The 18,858-nt window shown below is 46.7% G+C and overlaps 1 protein-coding gene across 1 annotated transcript in view; it reads right to left on the minus strand.

The window, feature by feature from the left end:
• Positions 1 to 2,143: 2,143 nt before the first annotated feature.
• SCAMP2 (secretory carrier membrane protein 2) overlaps positions 2,144 to 18,858 on the minus strand; it is a 301,352-nt gene continuing 284,637 nt past the window's right edge. Inside the window, exon 9 of the mRNA XM_085643811.1 lies at positions 2,144 to 8,346. Within this exon, the coding sequence (XP_085499937.1) occupies positions 8,200 to 8,346 (147 nt within the window). The 3' untranslated portion in view covers positions 2,144 to 8,199. The remainder of the gene's footprint in view (positions 8,347 to 18,858) is intronic.

An 18,858-nucleotide genomic window follows, 5' to 3' on the forward strand; every position in this document is an offset into this window, starting at 1 on the left:
CTCGCTATAAAATGCTGCTTGTTCAGTAGAAACGGGAGAAGCGTAGTTGTTTTCTCCCACTGTTCCTATTCATACCTGGGGCACCTCTTTAAGGGCGAGAAATTCTGTACTAGGGATCTTCCTCCTCATGGCTTCCTTCTTCCTATTCTCTTTCTCATTAGGCATTGACACAACAGACGCAAATTTCACCTAACATTTCGAGGCAGCTGCAGCCATGACAGACCTCGAAAAGCAGGAGCAGCGTCTTGGGCCCATTCATCCTGCTGCAAAGGGATGGTAGTATGGGACTGCAAGTTCTTTACGAGGAGCTTGCCTTTCTTTGAGATGTCTAGAAGGCGGAGACATTAATATCTTCAACAGCGAACATTCCTCGGATTTCCAGTACATGAGTAGGCCAAATACAGAAGATACTTCATCCATAAGGGCTATGAAGAAGCCAGTATCCTCAGAGGTTAAAGAGGTTTGATATGAATGATTTGGAATGTTTTTGGGCGAGATGCATTCATCCGATGCTTTCGTCTCAGAATACAAGGGCAGGCCTTCATGCTGGTCTGACTCCTCTGCATCATCACCTCATACTTCTTAACTTCTAGCCCTCCAGAGTTGGACTGTCTGGATAATCCTCAGATGGGCCAGTTACCAGTAAGGGGTGATTCACATCCTATTTGAACTCCTGAGCTTCCAGGGAACTCTTCTTGTACTCCTTTTGGAGCTGTTTCAATGGCCTGAACTACCCCTCAAACAGCCTCACCTCCTCTAGAAAATGAGGTCTTTCCCTTGTGATGGCGGTCTCTAGAATGATCCTTCTCCTTCAAGTTGGCCGGTTCCATTTCCAAGAGAAGGGGTCCCTGTGTCTTCTCAGCCTCCTCCCCTCCTTTATGACTCTCCACATAATCCAAATTTCTGGCACAACCTTTTCAGTTACCCACATCTACGCAGAACACCACTGAGGCCGATGTCAGTGTGTAACTCAATGCATAGCAGAGGCCAAAGGAGGCACACGCATCACCATCGTAGGAGCATACCTCATAGCTGGCATAGATGATTTCAACAATGGGGAGCATGGCAGGTAGGCCCCTCAAGGTGTTGATGATGGCATCAAGGGGGACACTGTGGCAACGGTGTGAGTTGAACACAAGAATGATCTCTGCAGCCAGAGCAGTACTCTAAGAAGAGGCAATACCGGTGGTAGCCTAAGGTTAGAACGACGGCTCCACTAAAAAAAAAAACTAAAAAAAAAACTCAGCATCCCGCCCATGTTGTGGTTTGGGGAGCTGGAGTCTTACACAAGTGGACTGTCTTGGAAGTTGCTTGGGGAATTTTCCGGGAATTCTTAGACTCATCCTCTAGTTTAATGGACATCAACCCAATTGCAGTGTCTTTGTCCGAATGCAAAAAGACTACCAGATATCACATTCATAGATTTCCTAGTGTAGATACAAGCAGCAGACAATCCTAATGGGGTCATCCTCAAAGATGTTCCTCTTGCCACATCGGGCATCAGACTTAACTTTTTGACCTGCATTAGCAGAGAGATATTTCACATGGTGAAAAAAGCACTTTGGTTTTAAGCACCCTGCAGTCATGCAAGCTTTTAATACCATACGCTAGCAAGTGTGGAAAGAATCTGGCACAGGGAGGGCAAAGAGAAGTATTGCTGCAGAACAGGAAGGCACTGGTAAAAGTGAGCCCAACTGGCTGTAGGATAAAGCCCTTTGCTGGTCTTTTGTTAAAAGGCACAAAATGTTCTATTATTATATTTCCCGGAACATTCACATCTTGAATCTTCTAGTAAAATATTAAAACATAGCATGTGAATCTATATAAGATACAATACTTGAGTGCACTAATGTGATGCTAGCAGGCACAGAATAGGCATCACCAGATCGCTGGTGTTTAATCCTGTGAACACTGCATTTACTCACTAGTGTATCCATTCCAGACAGTTGCTTCTATGTTGAAGGTGGATTGGCAGAGCAAGTAAAGGGCAGTCAGCAGTGCATGTACAGCTGGGGATAATACGAGTCCGTATTTAGGTGCTTCAGCATAGCTGTGTGGTGCATATCTGACTACATTTACCTCCAGATGGCTAACTTAAAGAGGGCCCAAACTCAAACAAAAAACGCTGCAACAAATACACCAATTCATTTTCTACAGATTGTCTTTATTATAGAAGCACAAAAGTTTCGAGAACATATACATTTTTTACATGTAAAGATATGAAAATTACATCGTAAAGCAACACTTTTAAATCTGTTTCTTTTATAGCCCTGTCTGGTGTCATTTCCAGAATGGTGGATGTGGAGATGCCCAGAAAATATTGTTAATTGTAGCACTCCAAACTATGGTCAAGCCCCAGAGAACTGAGCGATGCCGGAGGAAGCCAGGAATAAGAGTGACTTCACTGGTAATGACTGAATACCTTCCTTGGTCAAGAAAAGAGAACCTTGTCGAGGACCAACTTGCTGTGCTCTGCAAGTGCCTGCTGGCACCTAGGTAAACAATATTGCCCCCATGCTAACTGTATACTTCAGAACCACGTACAAAATGCCAATGGCCAACTCCCATAAAAAATAGATACTGCACATAGCGCATTAGGTTATTACATCCTAGCAAAATTTGGGCACCCTTATTGGCTGATCTAAAAACCACAATGCTTTTGCCAAAAAAACACAGTATTAGGTATCATGAGGGGTCAATCGTTGTTGTTGAGCCCATAGCCTATTTAAAGATTATTATGTGAGTATATTCATGGCCTCACTGTTGCCGCACGTATCCACCTGGAGCTGTAGAGGTCCTCTCACTCTTACCCAGATGCAAGGAAAGTTGGGACAGTTGCTTAGTCAAAATCACTTACAGGGGTCAGTAATTTCATGGCGTTGCCCAGCTCCAATAATACTGGTTGAAAGCCAATTTAACTCCTTCTTGTGCCGATAGCAAAGGTACTCCAACGTTTACATTGAGCATGAACAGCTTGTGGTTCCAACCAAACATGCAGTGCAACTCACTTACACTAATATTGATGGATTTGATAGTGCTGGTTGTTGGCTATGCTAATCTCACTCTAAGGCCCATTATCTCTTAGCAATGCTTCAACTGGGTGCTATTCGAGGAAAACAGCCTCAATGCATTATTATTCAGTAAACCGAGTAAAACGGTGTAACGTTCGGCGGGGGGGGGGGAGAGGGGGGGGGGGGGGGGGGGGTCAATCAAGTGGTCACAGAGTTTATTATTCATTACAATTTGAGTAGTCAACACCATAATCATGGCCTTGAGTTTAAAGAGGGCATTGGGAAGCAGTGGTAGGGCATCAAGGTTGTCTCAGGTCACATGCGCTCCCTGCAGCGAATCACTTCACATTATCAAGTGAGTACTTTTTCTCTTTATTTGATCGAATCTACATTATTGCATCATAAGAGGGAAGAAGGAAGAGATGTGTTGTGGACAAATCAGATACCATGCGCTGTCACTGGAACAATAATTTAAAGTACAGCTTTCCAAAATTGGGCCACACAAAAAGTTGGTCCCATGACTGTTGCCTGATGCCGGACACATGGTAGAAACATCAGCTTCAAGAATAAAATCGCCTAGAACGCCTATGAAAAAAATCACCAACTCAATACTAAAGGCAAATATGCGAAGGCAAGAAACATGAAAAAATGCAATGATCCTTGTATTGTACCCGCACTAAAGGTCACAGATCAAACAAAAGATGTGTAATGACTAATTGTGAAAGGATAATGATGAAGTAGTTTATTTAGGGTAGACAATTTATGCTCCCAAAAGCTCTATCGTATAAACCACTACTGTAGACAAAGTAGTAGGTCACGAACATAGTCACCTCGGCGATCTAAGCTTCAAAGAGAAAGAACGTTGACACAGTCACTGAATAAATACATCATAAGTCGTAAGGCACCCAAAAGGAATTTTATGAAGGCATACTCTGCCTTCATATATTCATTCCATTGAACCTAATTGCAAAGGTGGGATTCATGTTAAAATCTCTCTCTCTCCCATTGGGAACAAAATGAGTTGGAGTATGAAAGTAACAGGAAGAGGTTATTTCAACTAGGTGCAGATGGCGAGGGTGAGAGAGACAGGACAGCGAGGGCAAGGAAATCTATGTCAAAATGTAGGAAGATGCAATGGGAAAGCAAACCAAGAGCAAAGAGGCATGATTCAAGGTTGAAGAAAGAGATAGAAATCCAGGATTTTCGTCAACTCCCCCCCTTCTACTTGAACAATTCTTGTTTTGGGCCCATGTTCTTGTTCTACATAAATGACAGTCCATGCAATCTTTTAGGATTTGACATCAATAGAAGAATGAAGAAGAAACATCCACAAACAACTTATTTTAATTAGCAAACAAGGGAAGCATTAATACCGAAGCATCCAGGTCGCAGAAAAACGTGACAGGAATTTTGCAATGGAAATGCTTTCCAGACACTGGTACATCTGGTGGAGGACAAAACAATGAAGGATTAATAGACTAAGTAATCTGGCAAAATTCAAATAAAATGAAAAACTTGTGCTAAGTAAATTTTAATGGCTTTCTGAAAGGAATGTAAATGGCGCCCACACGCCTTGTGTTTCTGAAATGAGCCTCCACCGATGTGCTCACTACACAAAGCATCCCATAGCTCAAATGCCTGAAGAAGGTAAACTATCGCAAAGCCTACCGCCATCCTGCCCTTCTTCAAACCAACTGAAACATGTGAAGAGTTACACCATATTTTCCACAGTCTTTGATTAGTCCTTGTATCGGTAGGTACCTGCCTCGTTGCTACAGGCCAGCCAGGGGTTTTAGCCAAAACCACTTTGCAGGTAGGGTTTTTGAGCGGACACTAAAATGTAAATTGCACACTGCAATATAATGCAGTGTAAACGCCAGTTCTGGCTGAAGGTTTTGCACGACATGGAACAACTTGAAAGTTTTACTCTTGAAGCTCCCAAAATAAGGTTGTTCAGGTCCGTAAGATACAAGCCAGATTTTCAGTATTACATTTAGAGACAGGGAATTTAAACAGAATGTATTTACATAATCTGTGCTTATGCTAAAAATCTGGCAAGGATTTTCCTGTGCTCATCCTACATTGGACATGAGTGCAGCAAAACAAACTAACACACATCCAGGTTCCCATGCCCCGCAATGTTAAATAGCAAACAATTTGCTTAAGTGCAGTGTGGGTGAAATGTTTAAGCAGGAGTCCAATTTGGAGTACTGAGGAAGGCCGGAATGAAATGGGACAGCAACCATGAGCCACATATGGAGCATGAAATGGATCTATGGATGCATGTTTTCTGGATGACTCAAACTTTCAATTATCTGCTGAATTCTTGTAAATTGGAAGAATCGAACAAAGGGAAGTAGATATAAACATCATCTACATACGCTGTTGCACACAACAAGACCGATAGTGAAGCAATGAAATGATACAAATTACAATTTTTTCCAGAGGAACTGTGCAGCACAGGCAGGGCTAAACAGGCAATGCTGGCCCCAGGGTCGCTGTATCCAAGTGGCACATTCATTTTAAAGATAGCTGCCTCATTGTTTTGTACTTTGGGGAGCCCACCTGCTCAGCATCACCAATCCAAAATTCTTGCAGAAACAATTTGTTTGAGGCTGCAAGCTATATAATTCAAGGATAGTCAGTCTTCCAAATACTGCACTATAACTTTTTTTTTTTTTAAAGACTTCAGGACTATCAGGAAATTTGGTCTGCTGTAGCCATTTTATCCACAAGACTCCCGCAGGCACGATTTTAGAGACCGCTCAGCTGAGCTCCCTTATATTAAAGAGAAGTGCTTAGAAACCTGGGAGGGGTTCACATTTTACCACAGAGCTTTACAAGGCAACCTTGAGACTACTTGCGGAACCAGGAACAAGTTAGGTTGTAACTGTTTTAGCATTATTCTCCCTCCCACTTGTAATGTACAAAGGCAGAAGCTTAACTGCACTTTCTCACCGAAAACTATTACTGTTCCAGTATAGCCCCGTTTGTCAATGCAGGCATCCCTTTCAAGGGTTCAGATACAACAGCCTCCCCCCACAGTTCACAGAGCTGTATCCGGCAGACTCTCCAGTCAAAAAAGCCATGCCAATGATTTTAAAGAAGGTGCCTTCTCCATCCTGATCTATCTCCTCTGAATTTTTTTTACTCAGAGTAGAGGGATGCTGTATTAGATGTGCTATGGAACTGTACTGCCGATGAATCTAGATTGCACAGAAATGTCAAGTGCCAAGAACTGTGCAAGGCCCATGAGCTCATATACCTATCCAAACGTCCTTTCACTGTGGCCTCACAGGAAACAGAAGGTCAAGGTCATGTAGACAAACATATTTTGAACATACGGACTAGACCACAAATGGGGTTGAAACTTGGCACACAGAGATTTCTGAGCCACACTGTTTCCAAAGCAGTCTTCTTCAATGGCATCACAGTAGGGACAAGAAAACCTGAAGCAAACCCTTACCAGGCTGAAGAACAACAACATAGTTGAAGAAAGAAAACTGCGGGAGAGTTTCCCATCCCAAAGCTGGGGAGATACCAAAGGGACAGCAAACAAAAGAAATCAGGATTGTTTCTACTGCACTAAATAAAACTTGTCGTTTAAAAAAATTATGTCTGTTTCTAAACAGATGCAACTTTAATACTGCAAACAAGCTGATATAAGCTGAAGCAGTTGGAAGAGATGTTCTTGTTCTACATAAATGACAGCCCATGCGATCTTTAGGATTTGACATCAATAAAAGAATGACACTAAGGCGGTTTTTAAGAAACATCTGCAAACAAGCATCGCCTCCACCCTGTTCCTGATCTACCTCCGCTGACCTTTATGAACACCAGAAATTCCATCTACTCCACATGTTAGCAGCAGAAATATCATGACCACTTGCTGCATTAGTACTATACAATTAATGGTAAACGTTTCTGTCTTTGCCAGGGCAACTATACACAGTTACTGTAGTTCTTGTGAATGCGACTACATAGGCCTTACCAGTTCTGGCTTGGGTGATTGCAGCAAGCCTCCCTACTACTGATGAGACTGACCACACACATCCCACAAGTTACTGAGAGGATTGCCACAATCTTCCCCAGCAGGTTTGGGCAGGGGTATCACAGCCAGCTCTACCAGCTACAGTGAGCACTCAGAGCTTCATCCATTCCGCATCAGTTTGGATACTAACATGCGGCTCCATCATTCCGGACCAAAGACAACACAGCCCCATCACTCCTGGTAAGGAACCTTAGGCGGTCCCAACGGAAGGTGACTTACAAATAGTTCAACCGCACCATTACTAGGGCTAGGCAAAGGCAGGAATGCCTGCCCTGCCTAGAGTGGCCACAGTCTTGTCGGCCCTGCCAGGGAGCAGCCCGCAGATTGCACTGCGCGTGGAGACTCCCTCCCCACATCACCTTATGTACTTGTGCAATCAAAACACAGTTGTTTGGAGGAATAAACAAAATGGGCAGTGAACCACAGTGCACTTTGAAAAGTTTGAGCGATGCAAACGGTACTTTGAATGGTCCTCCCAGTGAGAGCACAGAGCTGATAATCCATTACGAAGGTTTGTCGGCTAGCACATTTAGGGCAACATCCCATTGATGAAAGCATGTGCCTAGATAACTTTACAGATGAAACTGCCCAGAAAGCTATCGACCCAAGACAATGGGTAATCAGTTTCCCCCAAAGGAATGAGGAACTGCGCATGCACAGCAGCATAGTACCAAACAAAGCAATCATAAGTCGAACTGTTCATTTTTTTCAGTGGGTACATGAGAATGAATTCAATCCAAGAAAAAATTAACCACGAGAGAGAAAACTAAATATTAATGTGTCAATATACGGAAAAATATAAAATCATGGAAATCCCAAAACAGATATGGAAAGCAGTTTGTGATTCAGACTCCTGCTTCTCCAGCTAGGGGGGAGGATACATGTGCCAGCAAGGATACATTTACCCTCTCTCCTTGTGTATATATATAGATATGTGTTTCTGTGTAAATCAAGTTCTTTTGGAATAGCTTCCATTTTGCTGGTAGGCAAGGTAATGTCCGCAATGATGCAGGTATATCGAGATGAAACCGAAAAGGCCAAGTCCTTGTTCACTTCGTAGCCACAGAAAGTGCATCTTCTTTAAAACCCAGGGGGTGGGGGGACACCGATTGGAGAATATGACAAGAAGAGAGGCAATCAGTTAGGCTGGAAGGCATTCCTTGCTGCGGCAGACGCGGCTCCAGATGCTGCATTTTGGACGGTTCTGTTGGAGAAAACGCCTTGTGAGAATTCAGCTTGAGCTTGCTGGAAACTGGCGCCTGTGCGGCGGTACATGGAATGGACCTATTGAGACAAAGACAAGGAATGTTATTGGCAAATGACTAGGGCTTCATTTTGATGCAACTGAAAAATAGGGCTCAACTTTGCAATAAGGCTGCAACACCACTTGCAGCCTATGTCAAAGATGTGCAGTATAAATAGATCACTTACTGGTAGCTCATTCCCTACTGCATATCTTTTAAATTATGAACTAGTGAGGACACAACCGCTAACAAGCAGGGGCACAACAATGTTTTGACAGCTCTGAGCCTACTGAACTGCAACTCACATCCCTGCAGTAGACTTACCTTACATCTGTCACTCGTCACTTCTTACACATAGGGACTCATTATACCTCGCCCAAAGAGCAGCCATTGTTGACATTGTTAACCAGAGATAGACTACAGTTACAGACAAGAACATTCTCTTCAAACCAACGTCCCCCTCCCCTCAGTGAGTTTTTGTTCTAAAACTGACAAAGATACGCTTTCAGATTTCATTATAGAGAGGACCTCCAATTCTTCTTGGTCGGAACATCCTTTGGGATGCCGCAAATGTTCAAATACTGGCTTTATTTCAAAGGAGTGAACACCATCATCCTCTGGGAAAGATACGACTTGTACCTAAAAACAGTGAAAAATGTAACATCCTATCCAGTAAGCAATAGAAACTAGAAAATCTGCATGGAGCAATCCTACTGAAGGCAATAAACAGCAAAGGACCAAAGCTATACTCAATGATAAACTCAATGTAGAATCTAAGCTAAAGCATAAAGAAGCATCAGTTTGATCAGTCTCATGAAAACGCCTGTTGGAAATATGGAAAAACTGTGGTATTTGGGGTAGGCATTTCTCAGGGAATCTTTTTCACGTGACATCCTGATCAATATGAAAATGAAATGAGATATTTAAAAGGTCTCAAATGGAGGAGGCAGAGGACATTAAGATTCCTGTGCAGCTGTGGATGTCTTACTGGAAGGAATAATATGCAACCGTCCGCCAGAATAGGCTTTCAGATGTGAAAAAGACTACAAAAGACTGAAAGATCACAGTGTATTACAACACATTATAAAGAGGAAGCTTGTTGATCTTGCGTCTAATCTGGAACTGTGCATACAGGCGCGGATGTCCTTCTCTGTGTCCTTCACGTTTGGGGCTCACTCATGCATGCTAAACCACATGGAGAAAGGCCTGGCCTGTCGACACGCAACACATACAAGGGTGGTTAAAAAAACAACAACTGCATCAACCGCCATCGTAAGAGTAGCAGTCATGCCTAGCAAGGCTGTTAAAAGTCAATGAGCACTGCATGATCTCAGATCTGAATGTCTCTTCCATAATGACGTTTGTGCGGTGTCCAAAAACACAAAGGTGAACAAGAGCTCGAGCACACCACATGACACACCTTTGAATCTGGATGGTCTATGATGAGTAATGGTTGAGAGACAATAATGGGGTGTGAGTAGAGTGAGGTCCAAAACTAACCAAGGCACATTTTTAGAATGAAGGAAGCAAACAAATGGAGTGGAGATCCCCACAGTAGTACCCAGTGAAAATGGGCTAATAGCGAGACTCAAACATTTTTTTTTTTTGAGTTTTGAAAACCTTTATTAAGAAAAATAGAAAATCACGGCCATATCTTGGTGCCTACATCCCCATGAGGGCCGGCACAGCGATGTGATGAATAAAAAATTGTTCGAAATTAAGAGGGGTTACACAGCAAGCCGCTTACAACCACACCTGGCCATCCGCTTCTATAGGGGCAGGGAGACTTATAGGACTATACCTTTATCTGCTGGCTTGTGATTTTAAACCAACAACCTATCAATAATAAAACAAAATATTCCCACTTTCGCAGTATGTGTGCCTTGAACATGCGTGTATGTGTTGACGCATTTCTGTCCTTCAAATCTGGAATGGTATTGCATCGTGACCCATCTACTCCTGTGCATATCGTGTTTCGTAGAGGGTGGGGTTGTCCCCTGTGATAATGTCCCTCACTCCATGGGGGAATGGCGGGGGGGAGGTCATGACGGCTGTGGTATTGGTGTTTTCTAGTAAGTAGGTATGTAAGGGTGTCCATATATCCCGTGGTCGGGAGGAAGGGGGTAGGAGTTCCGCACAAATACAAAATTGTTCTTGGCAGTAGACCAGTTCTTGAAGCCAATCCTTAAATTTTGTCGCCCTCCCTCTTCCCCACCTGCAAGGAGAAGTGTGAGGGACGTGTATCTACGTATTTTTACATTTAGAGGTTTGGTGTATGCTAAGAGTGCATTCAGGGGGTCATCAGGGACATACAGTCCTGTCATGTGGTCAAGAGCCACGAACACCTCCGTCAAGAAGCGCCGAACGGGCGGACAGTCCCAAGCGACGTGTTGAAATCCGTCTCCTTCCCTACCGCAGCGGTCGCATCTATCGTTATCGTGGATAGGTGGGTGGTGCAGGCGCGCCAGCATGTAGTAGAGCCAATGGATATATTTATAATGAATGATTCAAAATTTGCTATTTGCGGAAATATCTCCCGTCTGTCTGCAACAAAAGGACCATTGATAGTCGGTTAAAGGATGTCCCAATTCTTCCTCCCATCCTCCCCTGGTGAGAGGCTGCTCATATCCCCTTTCTTTCTGTACTGTACGGTATAATAGTGATATCACATGTGCAGGAGTGTATTGTTGTAGGAGGGCGTGTAGCGGGGGCATGATGGGGGGGCTCCTGTGGGAAGCAGGCCGTTAGGGTTTTCACATCTTGGCGCAGTCTGACATAGTAGAAGCGCTCTAAAGGGGAAGGGATTACAGACCCAAAGAATTCCTCGTTGTTCGGAATTTGCCCCCGGCGTAGAGTTGTCCACATGTCTGTAGTGAAAGCTTTCGGAGGAGTCTGTGACATCCGCCCTCTTGTGTGACTCGGATATCCTGTCTACCAGATAGGGGCAGAAGAGGGAGGGGGGGGGAGGGGAGTATAACAAAGCTCATTATGTGAAGTGCGCTAGGTCTTGCCATGCGCTGATGGTGCATTGCACTGTAGTGGAGGCATGGCGCCGCGAGACTGCAAGGGTGCTTAAATAGGCGGCGCAGGGGGTCGGGCCATATATCTGTCCTCAATCACTAAGTGAGGCATGTAGGGAGGTGGGGTTCATCCAATATGAGGCAAACTGGGCATGCGCGCAACTAAAATATAACTCCAAATCTGGTATTTCGAACCCGCCCTCGTCGAAGGGGCACGTAAGGGTGTTCCATCGAAGTCTGGCTATTTTTCCTCCCCAGGTGAGTTTTATGAGTTGGCTTTTAATCGACGAGAAGGAATTGCCGGCTGGGAGCGTAGGGAATGTTAACGAAAAGATATAATAGTTTGGGCAATATTATAATTTTTATAAGAGCCATGGACAGAGGGAGCGCGACCCACCGCGTAATTTTGTCAGTGATTGAATCCAATACGCGCCCATAATGGGCCCTTATGAGTTCCTCTCGGTTACGGGAGATGACAATCCCAAGGTAAATAAGCGTATCCTCGCACCACTTTAGGAGATATTCCGGCTCGAATCTGGGAGTGGAGTCGGTGAGGGGGAAGATTTGAGATTTGGCCCAATTAATTTTGACTCCAGAGAGTCGTCCGAAAAGGATAAAGAGTCTGAGAATGGGGTTCAAGCTTTCATCCGGGTTGCGTAAATAGAGGGTAATATCGTCCGCGTATAGGGAAATTAGTATTTGCCTTTGTGGGCGGGTAGAACCAGGCGGGGCATTAGAGGGCTGATGCGATTCGCTATTAGCTTAGCTAGAACCTTGGCATCAACGTTAATAAGGGATAGGGGTCTATACGAGTCCACTTGTGTGTTCGGCTTCCCCGGTTTAGGTAGGGAGATAATCAATGCTTTGCGCATCGATTGGGGCAAAATGCCCAATTCGCGAGCTTCTTCCAAAACATGGCGTAAAATAGGGATAAGCAAGTGTTGAAACGTTTTATAAAACTCGGCTGGGAGACCGTTCGGCCCCAGGGACTTGCCAGATTGCAATTGCATTATGGCAGATATTATCGCCTCGTCTTCGTGGTGTAAAAGTAGAAATTCTCTCTGTCCATCACCTAGCCATGTAATGGCAGTGTCCTCAAAGCATGGGGCAAAGTCTACCGGCTGTTGTCTATGCGTTTTGTATAGGTGTTTATAAAAGTTTCTGCAAATGTTTACTATGTCTTAGGTGTCCCTATATGTTTGGCCATCTTCGTCCTCTATTTCTAGTATAGTGTTGGCGAAGCAGGGGGGGGTGGGGGAATTGTGGAGGCAAGTGCTTTACCCGGTCGGTCTCCCTCGCCATATCGACGTGCTTGATGGTATTTCCCCCTATATTTGCATTACCAGTCAGCCGTTTCCTGGTAGTCAGTGACTAGGTCCCGTAGGCGCACCTTCAGTTCAGGGGTGGGCGAGGTTTGAATATGTAGTTCCACCTGTTTGATATCAAGTTCGAGCTTCCGCAGCGTGGTACTGATAGCTTTAAGTATCCCTCCGCTTTTGGCTATGCAGATACCACGTATGGTGACCTTGAAGGCGTCCCATACCGTAGAGTAGTGCGGGACCGAGTCCTCGTTTCGGGAAAAGAAGTCTGATATTTCTTGCTCAAGTTCGTCTTTGAAGAGGGGGTCTAAGAACGTTTGTGGGTTGAGGCACCAGGATGTGTATGGTGGGTCATCATGGGGTGGTGTGAGTGAGAACTACAGGAGAATGATCCAAGTATGTGCGGGATAGGTGAGTTGCACGAGTTATCCAGGTTGCTAATCATTTGTCTATTAGCCAATTGTCGATGCGAGACCAAGAGGAGCGGGCAGTGGAGTAGCAGGTCCCTTCTCGGGTTTGTGGATGGAGAGTTCGCCATGCGTCTATTAGGTCATGTTCCTCTATGATGTATTTAAGGGCGTTCTGCGCATTAGTGTAATGGTGGCTTTGTGGATGCGACCTATCCAGAGTCGGATTTATCGGGACATTAAAATCTCCCCCCCCATACCAGGTGTGTAGAGACTATGTTCATTATTTTGCCCCAAAGGATTCGGAAGAATTCCGGGTCAACTGTGTTGGGCCCATAGCAGGATACAAGGGTGATAGATTGTGCGGACAGTCTAGCCCATAGGATGCTGTACCTTCCCTGTGGATCTCCATAAGATGCAATGGGGGTGTAGGGGAGTGTGCGTTTCACCAAGATTAGGGTTCCACGATGCATAGAGTAGGACGAGAAACATTTGCTGGTAGCCCATCTACTGGTGAATGTGGGACATGCTGTGGGAGCCAGGTGTGTTTCCTGGAGCATGGCACAATGGATGTTGTGGCGGTCTAAGTAGGACAAGATATGGCGGTGTTTACGAGGATCACCCAGTCCTCGTACATTCCATGTTAAAAAGTTATATTGCAGGGAGATGGATCGGGTTTCTATTGGAATATATAGTGTTGCGGACAAGAAACGCTCAGTGCATGTTCCAAATGTTGAGAGTCGGCATGTGTAGGCAAGGCAATATCATATGAAGTGGTGTAAAAACATTTCCCATTCCCTCCCCCCACCCACCCACATCAGCAACCCAAACTCGCCATGGCCCGTCCCTCCCCCTCCCCATAAAACCCAACATCCGCTGACCCAACTGAGGTTAGCGGGATAAACATTTTAACCATTGAGAGTGTGTAACGTCTTAGGGGTCACCTGTAGGGTGGCGTCTAGAGGCCAACCAGTCTCTCCTCGCAATGCGAGGGTGCTTGGGTGATGATTTATAGTTTCATCTCGTCACTGTGGCTGCTACGATTCAGCAGTAGAGAAGTACCTGCTGGTGAAGCGCCGCGGGATATGGAGCTTGTTGCAGACGGCAGTTTCCAGCTTATGAAGAGGTTAATGTGAGTTAATCGTAGTGGTCAGACCTCAGTTCCTCTCCAGCCACGGGAGCGGTTGAAAGGGAGCGACAATAGATCGCTGGATGCTAGTTGAGAAAAGACCCCTCATCACAGTCTCTTCCGTTTAGCGTCCTCTTCCAGGCTACAATATGGGCTGCATTTTTTCTGTTTTTCTTTTTTTGGGGGGATTCCGCGCTCTGTCCAGTCTGTACGGTATAGGCAGGGAGCCACTGGTTATTGCTGTTTCTACTGCGTTTCCTGAAAATAGAGTTTATTTATAGGGATGTGCACCAGAGTCAATCATCTCAGTATTATTCGATATTGGATGTGCCGCCTTCGTCTCCAGGTCGATGGGCAGGGGACGACTCTCCTGCGAGTGTTTGGGTAGGGTTCTGAAGAAATCCTGGGCATGCTGCGGGTTGGTGAAGAAATGCTGTTTTCCCTGATGTGTTACTTTGAGGCGAGCTGGGAATAGTATGGCGTAGGGCATGTTGAGTTGCTGTAGTTTTTTCTTTACTTGGAGGAATTTTCGTCTTTGGTCCGGGACGGCCATGGTGAAATCGGGATATATCGATATCTCCATCCCCTCGTGAATAAGTTTCCCTTTTTCTCTGGAGAGGCGGAGGGCAGTGTCCCTATCCCGATAGTTTAGTACCTTGGCTATGATGTGTCGAGGAGAGATCCCGGGAGCTAGTCGGTTAGCCAATGAGCGGTGCGTTCGCTCAACAACCAGGACCGGGGAAAAGTCCTCTCTGCCGAATAAGGTTATAAGGAGACGCTCCACATATTCTTCCATCCTTCCAGGGGCTGTCGATTCCGGTATTCCAAGGATTCGTAAGTTGTTTCTTCTAGAGCGAGATTCCAAAACCTCATTTTTGGCAGCTATCACTTTCAGGGCCCTCTCCATCTCTTGTGCGCTGTTCACGATGGTGGTGAATGTGTCCTCCAGGTCTGAGATCCGTTGTTCCGCTTCAGTGAGGCGATCATCGTGCTTGTGCACTCTGTGCGTAAGGCCATCCAGCCTGGCGTTCTTGGAGTCCATTTTTGATTCAATAGTAGTAAAACTTGACTGCATCACCAGTAATAGTTCCTTCAGTTCCGCAGTGTAAGGGGTCGGCGCCTCAGGTTGTTCCTCTTCAGGTTCTGTCTGGGAGCGGGCGGTCTTGCGGGTGTCACAGTTGAGTTTTGGTTGCCACCCATCTGGCTTCCCCATGGCTGCCAAACGGGAAATGCTGTTGCGCTGCCGCGCCCGGGGCTGGTTTGATGTGCGCGGAGGTCTAGGGACCCCAGCGCTCATCAGGAGCGGCACAGTGATGATGCGTGGGGAGGACTGGGAGCGGCGCAGGAAGGTGCTGTTCAAGCGATGCCACTCGCAAACAAACACAATTGTAAATAGTTGAGATTGTGTGGTGGTCGCTGCGGAGTACTCAGCTGCACCACTGAGGGTCAGTTCTATAGCTTGTTCCGTCTAGTCCCGGGGGGCAGCCAAGGACGGTTATGAGGGTGGAGACAGTTTGTGCAGCGCCGCTGGAATCAAGCACATGTTTGTGCATTGGGCCGGACTCCCAGCAAGGCAGAGCTGTGTTGGCGTTTCTTCTTGTCACACACCCAGGGTGCACATTGATGGACCTCTGAGTCTTCAGGTGCAAGCTGTAGTGTGCAGCTGTCAGGCGGCAGTCAGGGCAGTACAGCAGGCGCAGAGCGACTGGAGGGTGACACTTTACCTTCCCTCCACAACCCTCCGTGCTCAGTAGGACTCAGTGAAGAGGCGGTCAGGCGCTCGCTATCTGCAGAAGGCACAGTGTATGCTGGGTGGGGGGAGCCTGGAGTCACTTTTTGCCGCGCAGCAATGCTGGTAAGCCCTAGGCCTGTCCCCAGTTATTAAAGATAGCTGGTCGCATCCCCCACCGCAGACCAGCAGAGGGAACAGGTCTCAAGCATGTGTTTCAGCTACCCCGCAGCGATCGGGGTAAAAGTAATTTGCAGCTGTGACATAGCAGAGGGGATCGTTGTCGCCAGTCTCGCGGACTGCGCTAGGGCCGCAGCGGTGTGTTCCAGAGTCCACGCCGGCGGCATGCGCGACTCCCAGTGCTCCTCCGCTGATGGGCGGGGGGCAGACACGGCCCCTCCTCCACAAGGCCAAGCCGGCTACCGCAGCCCAGCAGCAGCGCGGGCACCCCAACGGCCGCAGGGGGCAGGGATCGTATGCGCAGCTCACTCACCGCTATCAGTAGCCGCTCCCTCCTACCGCATCAGCGTCCAGCGGCTTGGCATGCCCCGGGGCCTCGTCTCTTCAGGCGGCAACAGCACGCCGCAGGGCCTCAGCAAATGGCGGCAGGTTCAGTTGTTATAATGCGGCGCGCAAGCCCCCCCAGCTTCTCCGGTTCAGGAAGGGTCGCAGCAATGCAAGGTGCGCTACCAGGCCAGCGATTTCCTCAGTGCTGGATGCGATGGCTCTCCTCCGGCAGCGCCAGGACGTCTCAGTGGAGGCTCCGGGAGGGCTCCGCCGCCATGTTGTTCTATCCCCTGTCTGGAGAAGCAAGTCGGATATCGCGGTTTCAGGCCAAAATGCAAGCAGCAAAGTGCTGTACCGGGTGCTTCGAAGTGGCAGCTTTCAAGCAGGGTCGTTTGGAAGGCTGTAAGGTGAGAGATGACAAGGATATTTTGCGGACGAGCAGCAAGAGCCTCACGCAATTGATTTTGGGTCCTAGCGCAGCCAGCACTTAGGGAAACATAGCAAACCTATATATGGACATTGAGGGGAATCCAGGATGGGGGGGGGGGGAGGGTGACTTGTGTGGCCCTCACTAGGTTTTCTTACCCAGAATCCCTTGCAAACCTCAAACTTAGTTTTTTTTAAAACACATTTGGAAAGTTCTGGGATCTGCATGGATCCACAAAATTCCACCCACCATGCATTCCCCAAGTCTTCCGGGAAAAACGGTACCTCACTTGTGTGGGTAGGCCTAGTGCCCGTGACAGGAAACAGCCCAAAACGCAAAGTGGACACATCACATTTTTACAATGAAAAATGACCCTTTTGTTTTTTTTGCAAAGTGCCTAGCTGTAGAATTTGTACCTTAGCTCTGCCGGCACCTAGGGAAACCTAGCAAACCTATACATTTTTGAAAACTAGACACCCTGAGGAATCCAGGATGGGGTGACTTGTCTGGCTCTCACCAGGTTCTGTTACCAGAATCCCTTACAAACCTCAAACTTTCTATATAAAAAATAAATAAAAAAAAACATTTCCCTCACATTTCTGTGGTGGAAAGTTCTGGAATCTACGTGGATCCACAAATTTCCTACCACTCAGCATTCCCCCAGGTCTCCCGATAAAAATGGTACCTCACTTGTGTGGGTGGGTCAAGTACCCGCGACAGGGCCCAAAACCTATTGAGGCGACATCAAAATTACCCATCACAAAACAACCTGGTTTTGCAAGGGGGTCCCCTGGGTTTTTTGCCCCGGGCTCGGCGGCCACCTTGGGAAACTACCAAACCCACACATTTCTGAAAACTAGACACCTGGGGGAGTCCAGCGAGGTATGGCTTGCGCGGACCCCCCCAACGTTTTCCTACTCAGAATCCCCTGCAAGCCTCAAATTTAGCTGAAAAAAATCACGTTATCAAATTTCAGTGTGGGAAACTTCTGAAATTTGCTGGATCCACGAATTTCCTACCACCCACCGTTCCCCCAATAAAAATGGTACCCCACTCGCGTGAGTGGGTCAAGTACCCGCGACAGGCAAGGGCCCAAAACCTATTGAGGCGACATCAAAATGACCTATCACAAAACAACCTGGTTTTGTAAGGGGGGGTCCCATGAGTTTTTGGCCCATGGCTCGGCAGCCATCGAGGGAAACCTACCAAACCCACAAATTTCTGAAAACTAGACACCCGGGGGAGTCCAGGAAGGTATGGCTTGTGTGGATCCCCAAACGTTTCCCTACCCAGAATTCCCAGCATACCTCAACTTTTGCTGAAAAAAAATAAAAACTTTCACACATTTCTGTGTGGGAAAGTTGTAGGGTCACTGGGCAGACACAAATGTCCGATCACCCAGCGTTCCCCCAGGTCTCCCGATAAAGATGGTACCTCACTTGTGTGGGTAGGCATAGTGGCTGCAACAGGAAATGGCCCAAATTGTACTGTGGAGACTTCAAAATTACCTAGAACAAAACTACCTGGTTTTTGGGGGGGGGGGGGGGGGGGGGAGCACCTGGTTTTTGGCCCCGGTCTTGCCGCCATCTAGGAAAACCTATCCAACCCACACATTTCTGAAAACTAGACTCCTTGGGGAATCCAATGAGGTATGGCTTGCATGGATTCCCCAACGTTTCCCTACCCAGAATCCCCTGCAAACCTCAAATTTAGCTGAAGAAATCACTTTTTCCTTACATTTTTGCGTGGTATCACCGTGTCGCAGAAATGTTCTACCCCACAGCGTTTCCCTCAGTCTCCAGAGTAAAATGATACCTCACTTGTGTGGGTGTCCGATGCAGAATTGGCTAAAACAATATTTCATTTTGATGTCTCCTGAATACGTTTTGGGCCTTTGCCTGTCGCGGGTACTTGATCCACCCACGCGAGTGAGGTACCATTTTTATTGGGAGACCTGAGGGAACGCTGGGTGGTAGGAAATTTGTGGATCTACGTAGATTCCAGAACTTTTCAC

Source organism: Triturus cristatus, chromosome 3_1 (genome assembly GCF_964204655.1).
Source record: "Triturus cristatus chromosome 3_1, aTriCri1.1, whole genome shotgun sequence".
NCBI classification, from domain to species: domain Eukaryota; kingdom Metazoa; phylum Chordata; class Amphibia; order Caudata; family Salamandridae; genus Triturus; species Triturus cristatus.